This window comes from Camelina sativa, chromosome 20, assembly GCF_000633955.1.
Source record: "Camelina sativa cultivar DH55 chromosome 20, Cs, whole genome shotgun sequence".
Classification (NCBI taxonomy): Eukaryota; Viridiplantae; Streptophyta; class Magnoliopsida; order Brassicales; family Brassicaceae; genus Camelina; species Camelina sativa.
In genome coordinates, this window is record NC_025704.1 from 5,960,381 (window position 1) to 5,972,022 (window position 11,642).

Sequence of the window (11,642 nt, forward strand, 5' to 3'; positions counted from 1 at the left end):
AACTGCTTCCTCTGCTGCCCCAATTTTGTCTTGAATTGAAGCTTCCCTTTCATCTGAAAACTGTGACGTAGCCATTGCAGAGTGTGTAAGAGTCGACCGTTGTATTATGCTGGGCTTAACGGGCTTTCCTTCTTTCAACATTTGGCCCGTTTGATTGCTTTGCGAACCGGCATCGTTTTGTGCTGTTGTAGGAGGTGTAGAAAGCAAATACTCTGCTTCGGTTGGAGGCTTTAGTCTGGTATTGCTATCAATGATGACCTTGTAATAATAACCTTCGATTATAACACACTTCAGTAATGGTTCAGTCCATGGTTAGTGCGGATTTTAGCAGGTCTTACATGGTTTTTATTTATTTATAATAGTACATATATAGTCAAAGACTCAAATCCTCTAGAGTCTTGAACCTGTATGATTTTAGGTTTGTACCTTTTCAGCTTCTAGCATGTTTTTTGCGAGAATGAGCAAAACATAGCATAATCTATAACTAGAAGTCTAGAAGACGTGGGATATGATATAAAACCCTTAACGTCAAATATCACAAGACTTCCAGCCTTCAGCCCTAAGTCAAAAGATATATGACAGCCTGAAGATTTGTGACACCCCGGTTTCAGAGACTCGCGAAGAGGTTTAAAAGAATTGATTTGACCACCTATGTCACCAAAGTGCACTTATCTTTTCGGTCAAAGGTCTTGAGATAACTCCAGAGTTAAGCGTGCTTGAGCTGGAGTAGTCTCAGGATGGATGACCTTTCGGGAAGTGACTGTCGGAACTGTGCGAGTGAGAAAAAAACACAGGAAAAGATCATGTGGTGATTTGTAGGGATGGTTACAAGTCTTTTAAGCCTCCCGGACGTAGCAAACCGACCGTCAGATATAGATGGGCTCACGAACCTAGTGAGAGGACGTGAAACCTATTAAAGAAGGTGGGCCCATGGACTGCGATTAGAGATGGGGCCCACTGCGATTATACTTACAAGATTATAGTGTAAAGTCAAAGTGAAAGATTTACTCATATACAACGGATATGATTGGTAACATAGCCAAAGCTGTACAGAAAAGCTATAAACTGAAACTGTAAACTGTTAAGAATAGTGCAAATCTGTAAAAAAAAAGCTGTATACGAAAACTGTACAAAAAAGCTGAGAGTAAAGCTTTTAATAAAGTGTTTGTGATTTGTAAAAATTCGAAGTTGTACCACTTGTAATACTTTGTTTATGTTCACCAATCAGTACCAACAAATAAAAGCATTCCATGGATATAATTTTGTACAATGCGTCGACCCCTAGCCGACTGCAGAGTCTATAATTTGACGGCTTTAGTGGTGTACAAGACGGAACAGGAGCTCACTGGTGGACTGAGCTTGTTGTGTTTTCATGTTATTAATCAACTTTCACCCGACTATAAAGTTAAAGAAATGCTTAAACGTCATCATGGTTGACTACCAAAATTTGGAAATAAAATAAATGTTTCCTGATTTTAGGCGCCAAATAAATGGCACGATCCAAGGGCCATTAACGCAGTTTATACCTTTCCTTAAACCAAATTATTTCCTTAAGTAATCAAAATCAACGGCTCAAAATCCATCTGTATTCCACTCTCGGTCATCTAACGGTTTCAAGCTTCAGAGCGCATATTAAGGAGCGTTACACCTGATTTCTATCTAGTGCGACCCTATTTTTCGTGAAGGGCAATAAAAAGACTCGCCTCTTCGCCACACAAAACGCAAATTCTCTCTTCGTTTTCTTCGCGACAAGTAAGGGCGAAGAATCTCGCTCCCTCTGTTTCGCATTGCCATCGATTTTTTTCTTAGATAATTTTTGGTTACTCTCTCCCTTTAAATCTTCTTCTTCCTCTCTGTTTCTTCATTTGATTTTTATTGATCTGTTTTTCACAGTCTATTATCAAAGAAGGTAAAAAATGATATAGTGTGTCTCGTGTTGTATCGACGATCCGATGGTTTCCATGCGTAGTTCTTGATTTAGTTTGAACGTAGATCGCATGTTGAGTGTGAATGTTTCGATACAATAGAAGATAGATCTGCTTGTGGAAATGATTTGGCTCTGTTGCTTATATCCCCACCATTTTGTTACTAATGTATGGATCTATCGTGCGGACCACGTTGACGGTTATATATATGATCATATTAGATTGATGTTGTTACTTACTACTAGATTTCATTTAGAGCTCTTTCGTTCAAAGCGGAGCCGTGTTTTTAAGTTTTCCCATCAAGCCTTGTTATTGGTGTTCTTGCTGCAGTTTACAGAATAATCCATGTCTTATAGTTTCACTAATGTTTGTTTACTCTTTTTGTAGAGGTCAAAATGGTTGAAAAGACTCAGCACACCACGATTCTTCAAAAGGCTTCTTCTGACCAATTCTTGCGTTCTACTGTTTCTCACGATGTTCAGGGTTATGCTTCTGCTTTTCAGAGCCCTGCTACGTACCAAAGGCGAGCATCATACGGAAACTACTCGAATGCTGTATTTCAGAATCCTCTTGTGGCCGCATCTCGGATTGCTACTACTACTTCTCCTGTGTTTGTCCAAGCTCCAGGAGAGAAAGGGTTCACTAACTTTGCTATTGATTTCCTGATGGGTGGTGTTTCTGCTGCTGTATCTAAGACCGCTGCTGCTCCCATTGAGCGTGTCAAGCTTTTGATTCAAAACCAGGATGAGATGCTCAAGGCTGGCAGGCTCTCTCAGCCTTATAAGGGTATTGGTGAATGTTTCGGCAGGACAATTAAGGATGAGGGTTTTGGTTCTTTGTGGAGAGGAAACACAGCTAATGTTATCCGTTACTTCCCCACTCAGGTTGGTTAAGTTTCACTTCTTTGCTTTTAAAAAACGTCCAGTTCGATTACTGATCTATATCTCTCACTTGCTAGGCCTTGAACTTTGCATTCAAAGATTACTTCAAGAGGCTTTTCAACTTCAAGAAAGACAGGGATGGCTACTGGAAGTGGTTTGCTGGTAACTTGGCATCTGGAGGTGCTGCTGGTGCCTCATCCCTTCTCTTTGTGTACTCTCTTGACTATGCACGTACCCGTCTTGCCAATGACTCTAAGTCTGCCAAGAAGGGAGGTGAAAGGCAGTTCAATGGTCTTGTTGATGTCTACAAGAAGACCCTCAGGTCGGATGGTATTGCTGGACTTTACCGTGGATTCAACATCTCCTGTGCTGGTATTATTGTCTACCGTGGTCTCTACTTTGGACTGTACGACTCTGTGAAGCCTGTTCTCCTCACCGGAGACATGCAGGTTCGTTTGAGCTCTATTCTCTTAAGTAACATCTTAAGAAATAAGGGATCGTGTCTTGTTTGATTCTAATGTTGATATATCTCTTTTCTTGGTGGATATTTCAGGACAGCTTCTTCGCTAGTTTTGCTCTTGGATGGCTCATCACCAATGGTGCGGGTCTTGCATCCTACCCGATTGACACTGTCCGAAGAAGAATGATGATGACATCAGGTGAAGCAGTAAAGTACAAGAGTTCGATGGATGCCTTCCAACAGATCCTGAAGAACGAAGGAGCCAAGTCACTGTTCAAGGGTGCTGGTGCCAACATCCTGCGTGCCATTGCAGGTGCTGGTGTGCTTGCTGGCTACGACAAGCTGCAGTTAATCGTCTTCGGCAAGAAGTACGGTTCTGGAGGTGCCTAAGTACTAAATCCCCACAGTCACTATAAAGCCTCGGCTTTCTTTTCTTCTCTTATTCTTGCAGTTTCAGACTTAATGAAACAAAAAAGATATTGATGAAACATTTTCCCGTTAAATTAGAGAGGAGCAAGGGGAAATTTATCTTTCGGCTATAAGTTTTTTTTTGTTATATTAAATAAAATTTTGTTTGGGAGGGAGACTTAACTCCTTCGAACCAAAATACGATGTTACCGTTATGTAGCTTACTAGTGCGTATTCGTTGTTCTCGTGAACACTATTGATAGAGAGGTAGAAAAAAACGCCGAAGTAAGGCAAATCAGCGTTATTGAATAAACAAACTGGAAAAGAGAAATGTAAGACGTGGGAGTTACCCATAACGAAAAGTTCATTCAACCAACTCAAAAATGTCTCAGTAAGGTATACTTTTGAGTGGCTTGCGCGTAAAACTGACAGCTATGATCAGATTCTCGGGAGCTCAATAGCGAGGAGCACGTTTACAAAAGAAAGAAAAACCTCAAAATATGAAGATTAAAGTAGATACAGGTCTCGTAAAAAAATCAAAACAAAGTGAACGTCGAAAAACCAAAATTACACGCAAGTTGTATTGGCCATCTGTTAGTCATATTTGCTAATCCTTACAATTTGTATGTTACAAGCTGTCAAGCCATGTGACCAATAACCGTAATTTGGGGATATTCTCAACGACCACTACACTAACACAACCATTCGTACAAGTACATAAATGAATCCAACGACAGTAAATTCCCAAATAGTTTTGGCACTAATAAGTAAGAGTGTTTAATTCGTTGGCAAATCAGAGATTCAACGTAATCAAGTTCCAAAAACGTGTTATGCACACACTAGCACTTCCTGAAGAACCTCTTTTGTTTGGTTTTTGTAATTTTCCTCTCTATAAATTAGTATTATTGCAAAGCCATCGGTATAATTCTATTGGCACGATCCTCCTAACACACACATTTGTCAAATCAGATTTGTGGACATGTGTTTATTAATTCGTTAATGACGCATCGTTAGTCTTTAGTCAACCCCACTTCGCATTAATTATTACTCCTCCTCCGCATCTCTTATTCTTCTCCGGCGACACTCCTAATTCCTTCTCCTCGAAGAATCTGTAAGCTTTCAAAATTCTTAATTTTTTATTTGTGGGTTTCTCCTTCTTCAGATCTTTTAACTTTTCTGTAATCCCAAACTCTCTCCCCCTTATAACTGATCTCTTGATTGGGTCAAAATTGATTAGATTTGATCGGTTGATTCTCATAAAGTTGACACATTTTTTACGGCTTGGTTTCTCAATTTTGCAAAGTTGCATCAGCTTAGGCTCGTCACGATTCGTTTTTTTTTAAAAGTCATCACCTTTGGTTGCAGGAATGAATTTGTGAGCTTCACTGCTATGAATCTATGCTGCTAAGCTTGAAGGCAGTAGTATAGTGGAAATCTGTTTTGTAATTTTAGTGGTTTTTGATTTGAGAATAAACAAATGGGGAAAGCGTCGGGCTTGCTTCTGTGTTTGTTGGGTTTTGGGTTCTTTGTTGTGACATATAATCTTCTGACACTTATAGTTCACAATAGATCTGGTGTGAGTAATTCATATGGGAGTCCACTTGTTGATGATCCTGTTGTTCAGATGCCTCTTAACATTAGAAAGGCCAAGACTTCTCCAGCACCTTTTCATGTTGCTCTTACGGCCACTGATGCACCTTATAATAAGTGGCAGTGTCGTATTATGTATTATTGGTATCAGCAGAAGAAAGCTCTTCCTGGCTCTGATATGGGAGGCTTCACCCGCATTTTGCACTCTGGTAATTCCGATAACTTGATGGATGAAATACCCACTTTTGTTGTTGATCCTCTTCCCCCAGGTCTTGATCGGGTATGGCTTTTGATTTATTCCCTTTTCCTCCACTTGGCCTTAGTTTTGTTGATGGTTTATCACTGAATCACTCTTTTTTTTTTTGTGATTATGTATGTAGGGGTATGTTGTCTTGAATAGACCTTGGGCATTCGTGCAATGGCTTGAAAGAGCTACCATCAAGGAAGAGTAAGTCCTGTCGCCTTCTTTTTCAACAAAACACATTCTAATGTTTGCTAAAGTCTCATGCTTTTTAATGTTTGTGCAGCTATGTGCTCATGGCAGAGCCTGATCATATATTTGTTAACCCTTTACCCAATTTGGCTGTTGGAGGATTCCCAGCAGCGTTTCCGTTTTTCTATATTACTCCTGAAAAGTACGAAAACATTGTCAGAAAGTATTATCCAGTGGGGATGGGCCCGGTAACAAATATCGATCCCATTGGAAACTCTCCTGTTATTATAAGCAAGGTGAGATTATATGTGCTAAAATCATTCTATGTGGTTATATCTGTCTCACTTCTTGGAATTAAAGATCTCTAGATGAGTATGTTGTTTCTCCTGTTTATGCTTAAAACTTGATGTTGACATGCATTTACTTTCTTATGCAGGAATCACTTGAAAAGATCGCTCCTACATGGATGAATATCTCACTGACAATGAAAAACGATCCAGAAACGGATAAGGCATTTGGATGGGTGTTGGAAATGTTAGCACTGAAAACCAAATCTTTATTCATAAATTGGCTCTCCACCTTTTGAATCCCATTGTTGTTAAGTGACATCTTTATCTTCTCTTTTTCTGCTTGATAAGGTACGGTTATGCAATTGCCTCTGCTCTGCATGGGGTGCGGCACATACTTCGGAAGGATTTCATGCTTCAGGTAGGAATCGGCCTTTTGCTGATTACTGCACTGGTTTTGGTTTCCATGTCGAAGTCATATTGTTGTTACTTTGTTTTGTGAAAGTTACAAAAGTCTTTTCTTTTCTTAGTATTCTTATGTGATCTCACCGTATCTTTCAGCCTCCGTGGGATTTGTCTACCAAGGGGAAGTTTATTATCCATTACACTTATGGATGCGATTACAACATGAAGGTGATTTCTGTTTGACATTTCTTGGAAGATAAATTTGAAAACAGACTTACATCTTGATCAGTCAATTGTTTTAAGTATTCTCACATTATTGATGAAACCTTTTGGTCATTCGTTTTTGCTTCGTTTATTTAAGTTTTCTTTACTAGATTCTTGTGAAACTACTAAGTTTGTTTGTCTACAACACTATGCAATGCCTTTAACTTATAGGACGTTTCAATGATCCGCCCTCAGAACTCCGTGATAGAGTATGTATTTCAGTTTCATATGTATTATAAGCTAACTACATTACCTGACTGTTAAATATAGGGGGAGCTGACATATGGCAAAATAGGAGAGTGGCGATTCGATAAGAGATCACATTTGCGGGGTCCTCCTCCGAGGAACATGTCCATGCCGCCTCGCGGTGTTCCAGAAAGTGTGGTATGTTATATATTTGCCACTTTAATCTGATCCTATGCAGTAAGGTCCATACAAACATAGCTCATAGGGGAACTTATTCACATCATGTCCATTGGTTTAGTGGAAGCCGAGACTATATTAGGAACTTCATCATACACAAAGGCTTAATTAAGTTTGTTGTAATTTGTCAATTTGCTATTTTTTTTACTTCCCGGGCAGATGATATGCATAAGTCTGTTAATATATCTTTAGGAATCACGGTTTGTACTTGTGGTCAATTGTTGACAACAAGTGTGAGAGCGAGAAGCCTAATTGTGTGTTTGTGGTGGGTGCAGGTGACTCTTGTGAAGATGGTGAATGAAGCTACTTCGAATATTCCAAATTGGGACACTCTCTAACTTTCACATTCACAAAACAGAAAACTATAGGGACGAATCCATACATCAATATTTTTGCCAACAGAGATTGTCTTTTCTCATTTTACTTCCTTTATACATGTTCTTGTCTTTATTTATGAACTCGAGTAGTAAAAATTATGAAATTCTTGGTTTCAGACAACACACATGCTCCAATGATCTCTAGTTAGAGAGTAAAACATTTTGGGTTCTAGTTACTGATTACAAAAATTAACAGTGGATAATGTTGTCTGTTCTTCAGAACCAGTCTAAAGGACAAAATGAGTTCAATTAGACGGAGGTAATAGTTCCGTCTATTAAACCTATGAATTTTTACATTTAATAAATTATATAATAATAGTAATAAGAAGACAAAAAAAAAAAAAAAAATATTTGCTGAGTGGATTGCGTTGTTGTTTGTTCATCTCTCTATCTTCTCTTCTCCCTCCACACACAGAAGCAGCAGCAGCACAGTATCCTTCCTCCTCGTCTTCAAAAAATGGAAGTGGCTCTTCTCTCCTTCTCGTCTTCCTTGTCTCCCCTCTGCCACAAGCGAATCTCAACCGTAACACCCAAAACCTCGAATTCCCCAAACTACCCTCGCCTCCCGGTCATCAGATCCGCCGTGTCTCGTAACAAAAAGGAAGAGACAGTCGAAGCCGTCAAGTCCCATCTCGAGAACTGCCATCTCCTCGCAGCCATCAACTACAAAGGCCTAACCGTCAAGCAGTTTCAAGACCTCCGTAGAACTCTCCCTGACACTACGAAGCTCATCGTAGCCAAGAACACTCTGGTCTTCAAAGCCATTGAAGGCACCAAATGGGAAGCTCTCAAGCCTTGTATGAAAGGCATGAACGCTTGGCTTTTCGTTCAGACTGATGAAATCCCTTCCGCCATCAAACCCTACCGGAGCTTCCAGAAGGAACGCAAGCTTGAAGACAATGACTTTGCTGGTGCCGTCTTCGAAGGTAAGTTCTACGCTCCTGACAATTTCAAAGTTCTCGAGACCATGCCCACTCGTGCTGAGGTCTACGCTAAGCTGCTCGGCGCTCTGCAATCTCCGGCCATTAATCTCGTCTCTACTTTACAAGCACCGGCTATTGAGGTTATCATGGTGCTTAAGGCTTATATCAAAAAGTTGGAGGATGAGAGCAATGCATAATAGTTATTATAAGTAAGCTTGTACTAATCTTTTGGAGAATGTAATGTATCAACAAGGCAAGGCACATTCATTTTGTTTATGGCTCAAAAGCACGAATTGTTATTACAGTCACTGGGTTTTATTGAAATGTTGTTTTTTGTTGGACTGCTCTCTCAAGCTAATAACAAAAAGGGTCTTGTTTAGATGTACTTAGAGAGGATTGACTCAACCACTCCCTGAGCTATGGGGTGGTAAGTTTCTCGAGCTTCTGCAAACACCTGCTTCGCGAGTTGCTTCTCTTCTGTTCCACCAGTTTGTGCCAGAGCAGTGAAGAGAGGACGCAGGTACTTCATCCTTCCTACCGCTTTTAGAGCTTTCTCCACTTCCCCATGGTACTCTCTGCACTTTGATGCGATTGCAAGTTGCAGAAACGACACCTTCACTTCGTAGTCCTTTGATTCTGCTAGTCTGTACCGCTTGTCCAAGGCCATAACCTGAATCACCCAATAAGCAAACATGTGTTAGTCATAGGTTTTGGAACCTGATTCCCAATCCTTCCTTGATTGATCCTGCATTCTCAATTACATACAAGACAACAAGATTACATCCTCAGAAAGACAGATAGTTGAAGAGATTTCCTAACTCTAACAAAGCCAAAACTGATATCCACAACCACTAACTCTCCCAAAGCCAAAACCGCAACCATACACTGCCCCAACAGTAATCCAATAGTAACTATTGAGTCTAATTGACTGTTAAGTTAGGCCTTTTTCTCTTCCTTATGAAAGCTTATCAACTCGTTTAACCTAAGTCTAACAACACACCTAACATCTTTCCGTTATCTTAGAGGAAGAAAGAAGTGTAAAAAGTACCTGGGAAGGTTCACATGATTTAGGAAGATTCTCCAAGTACAGCTCCCATTCCTGTCCGTTCCACTCAGCAACCTCATCTTCACTTGGCATCCTTCCTTCCTTAAACTCTTTTGCCAGGGATATGATTTTTGTGTAAATGGTTGAGACTGGTTCATATGCATCTTCTGGTATACCAACTCCCTCAGTCCACAGCTGTAGGTTGATCTCTTTCTCTATTCCAGGGATGTTTGCTTTCAGGAATTCAAGAAATGTATTGGTATCGATGGACTTGAACTTAAAAGTAGCAATGTATTTCTTGAGGAATTCATCAAAAGCAGTCCTTCCAATCTGAAAGTTTTTCCAGTAAATAGGTGACCACGCTTGTAAAGATTACATAAAGAAAGCACTCAAGTAGAGGTGGCAGTTCAACTAACCTGACGTTCAATTCGCAGGACAAATTGGAATCCTTTTTCATACGGAACCTGAGAATATACGTCATCTGGATCAACACCTTCTTGGTTGTTCCACAGTTTAGTGCACTCCAAGTTGTCTTTAAATCGTTCCATTTCATCAGTCAAACCCCTCCAACCAATGCCCATGTTCAAAGTAGCTATATCTGCGCCTTGTACAACCTCCACAATTCTCCTCTCTGCGTAAGTTGTGAATCCCTATTGCCATGAACAATCAAAAATAAGCCTTTTCCCATCAACAATGCAGACTCTCAAATCAGACACACAGTTACACATCCTAAGCACAGGACAATTTTTTCCTCTCCTGAAACACAAGCTGAGATAGGAATTTAGAAGAGCTAATCAAGAAAATACCTCATTCAACCAGAAATGTTCATTGTTGATGTTGGTGATCAAGTTCCCAGTCCAGCTATGTGCAAGCTCGTGAGCTACAACTTGAGCCCCAGAGGAGTCTCCTTTGATCACAGTAGGCGTCAGGAAAGTCATCCTTGGATTCTCCATCCCTCCATAAGGAAAACTCGGAGGAAGCACCAACAAGTCAAATCTCTCCCACTCGTAATCACCAAACAGCATCTCCCCTTGCTTGATCATATCCTCAGTTCCTGCAAACTCAAGTGCCGCCGCATCTAGAACCTCAACGGCGGCAGACTCTGCGTATACCCGAGTCCTAGGTCCAACTTCCCTAAACCCTAACTCACCTACGGCGAACGCAAAAAGATAAGGCGGAATAGGCTGTTCCATAGCAAACTCTTCCACGACTCTATCCTCACCAGACCACAGTGACGATCCCAGTGACCCTGCCTCGAGATGTTTAGCCTCCTCAGGAACCGGAAGCCTACGGCGGACGTGGCGAGCTGACATGACGGCAGAGAGCGAATTAGGTATGTTCATAACGACGTCGTAGCGGATCCTCGCGGCGGGAGTGTCCTGGCAAGGGAAAATGGATCTGGCGTGAATCGCTTGACACTGAGTGTAGACATAAGGATGAGATTTGGAGAAGGTTTGAAGCGGAGATAGCCACTGGAGAGCTGAAGCGGAAGGCGAAGTGGAGTAGACGATTAGCACAGAAGACTGACCGGAGAGGACAACGATTACTTGTGTGCCTCGAATTGGATCGGGTGTGGCGGAGACGCGGTGAGGAAGAGAGGCGAGAGTGAGAGGATCGAGAACCGTATCGATTGAAATGGAGCGAGTATCAAGAGAGAGTTCGCCGGAGAAAGCGGAGGAGAGAGTGAGGAGAGCGGAGCCATGGATGATTGAGGAGTTGAAATCGAGGTAGAGAGAGAGAGCGACATGCGTGGTGAGAGGATGAGAAGAATCGGTGAATGAGTGTGGATCAATGGGTGCCATGGCTGATGAAAGAGTGCAAAAAAAAGCTTTGGATTAACAGTACGCTTCGCTTAGGGTTTGAGGGAAAAGGGGCAGTTAGAGAGGTGGAGAAGACGAGAGAGAGCATAAAGCGGGAGAACAACAAAATAAAATTAAAGAAAGAAATTGTTACTTTAGTTTATGTTTTGAGAATAATTTGGGTAATGGAGAATCATTAGAGCATAAAGTTAAAACCGTAAACAGCGATTAAATATGCTAAACCCAAAAGTTAGATGAACCAAAACCACTTAAACCAATGATGAGGATCTGAGATTGCTACTGCCGAGTGTTAATAACTATCGATCGCTCTATTGGGCTTAGGGCCCTGTATTTGTGGGCTTTAACGGGGTCATCTTCTTTGTATCTGTGAGAAATCTAAATGACAAAAAAAGGTGATGATG

The 11,642-nt window shown here is 41.0% G+C and overlaps 4 protein-coding genes across 5 annotated transcripts; 3 read left to right on the plus strand and 1 right to left on the minus strand.

Annotated features, from left to right (window-relative positions):
* On the plus strand, window positions 1,720-3,792 carry LOC104769567 (ADP,ATP carrier protein 2, mitochondrial-like). Of its 2 annotated transcripts, none has more exons than XM_019242134.1 (4): window positions 1,720-1,752; window positions 2,313-2,809; window positions 2,884-3,255; window positions 3,360-3,792. In XM_019242134.1, exons 2-4 carry the CDS (start codon window positions 2,321-2,323, stop codon window positions 3,654-3,656), a joined length of 1,158 nt encoding a protein of 385 aa, XP_019097679.1. In that variant the 5' UTR covers window positions 1,720-1,752; window positions 2,313-2,320; the 3' UTR covers window positions 3,657-3,792. The 2 variants fall into 2 exon arrangements, with proteins under 2 accessions (XP_019097679.1, XP_010492107.1); XM_010493805.2 differs by having other exon boundaries at window positions 1,722-1,909.
* LOC104769568 lies at window positions 4,567-7,576 on the plus strand. Its single transcript, XM_010493808.2, has 9 exons — window positions 4,567-4,785; window positions 5,040-5,544; window positions 5,645-5,712; window positions 5,792-5,993; window positions 6,134-6,231; window positions 6,336-6,405; window positions 6,546-6,617; window positions 6,924-7,037; window positions 7,352-7,576. Exons 2-9 carry the CDS (start codon window positions 5,152-5,154, stop codon window positions 7,412-7,414), a joined length of 1,080 nt encoding a protein of 359 aa, XP_010492110.1. The 5' UTR covers window positions 4,567-4,785; window positions 5,040-5,151; the 3' UTR covers window positions 7,415-7,576.
* On the plus strand, window positions 7,808-8,717 carry LOC104769571 (50S ribosomal protein L10, chloroplastic-like). Its single transcript, XM_010493810.2, has one exon. It carries the CDS (start codon window positions 7,911-7,913, stop codon window positions 8,571-8,573), a length of 663 nt encoding a protein of 220 aa, XP_010492112.1. The 5' UTR covers window positions 7,808-7,910; the 3' UTR covers window positions 8,574-8,717.
* On the minus strand, window positions 8,620-11,355 carry LOC104769569 (leukotriene A-4 hydrolase homolog). The gene is made up of 4 exons (XM_010493809.2): window positions 10,228-11,355; window positions 9,838-10,071; window positions 9,425-9,751; window positions 8,620-9,046 (listed from the first exon to the last, which is right to left on the minus strand). The coding sequence occupies exons 1-4, from the start codon at window positions 11,221-11,223 to the stop codon at window positions 8,753-8,755; spliced, it is 1,851 nt and encodes a 616-aa protein (XP_010492111.1). The 5' UTR covers window positions 11,224-11,355; the 3' UTR covers window positions 8,620-8,752.

Bases quoted from the DNA above. Each gene is read 5' to 3' on its own strand.
- LOC104769569 (XM_010493809.2), bottom strand. From the start codon at position 11,223: ATGGCACCCATTGATCCACACTCATTCACCGATTCTTCTCATCCTCTC. The intron at 10,072-10,227 runs GTATTTTCTTGA...TCATGGCAATAG, and splicing joins AACATTTCTGGTTGAATGAG to GGATTCACAACTTACGCAGA. The intron at 9,047-9,424 runs GTACTTTTTACA...TGGGTGATTCAG, and splicing joins AATCATGTGAACCTTCCCAG to GTTATGGCCTTGGACAAGCG.
- LOC104769567 (XM_019242134.1), top strand. From the start codon at position 2,321: ATGGTTGAAAAGACTCAGCACACCACGATTCTTCAAAAGGCTTCTTCT. The intron at 2,810-2,883 runs GTTGGTTAAGTT...CTCACTTGCTAG, and splicing joins TCCGTTACTTCCCCACTCAG to GCCTTGAACTTTGCATTCAA. The intron at 3,256-3,359 runs GTTCGTTTGAGC...TGGATATTTCAG, and splicing joins TCCTCACCGGAGACATGCAG to GACAGCTTCTTCGCTAGTTT.
- LOC104769571 (XM_010493810.2), top strand. From the start codon at position 7,911: ATGGAAGTGGCTCTTCTCTCCTTCTCGTCTTCCTTGTCTCCCCTCTGC.
- LOC104769568 (XM_010493808.2), top strand. From the start codon at position 5,152: ATGGGGAAAGCGTCGGGCTTGCTTCTGTGTTTGTTGGGTTTTGGGTTC. The intron at 6,618-6,923 runs GTGATTTCTGTT...TGTTAAATATAG, and splicing joins GATGCGATTACAACATGAAG to GGGGAGCTGACATATGGCAA. The intron at 7,038-7,351 runs GTATGTTATATA...TGGTGGGTGCAG, and splicing joins GCGGTGTTCCAGAAAGTGTG to GTGACTCTTGTGAAGATGGT.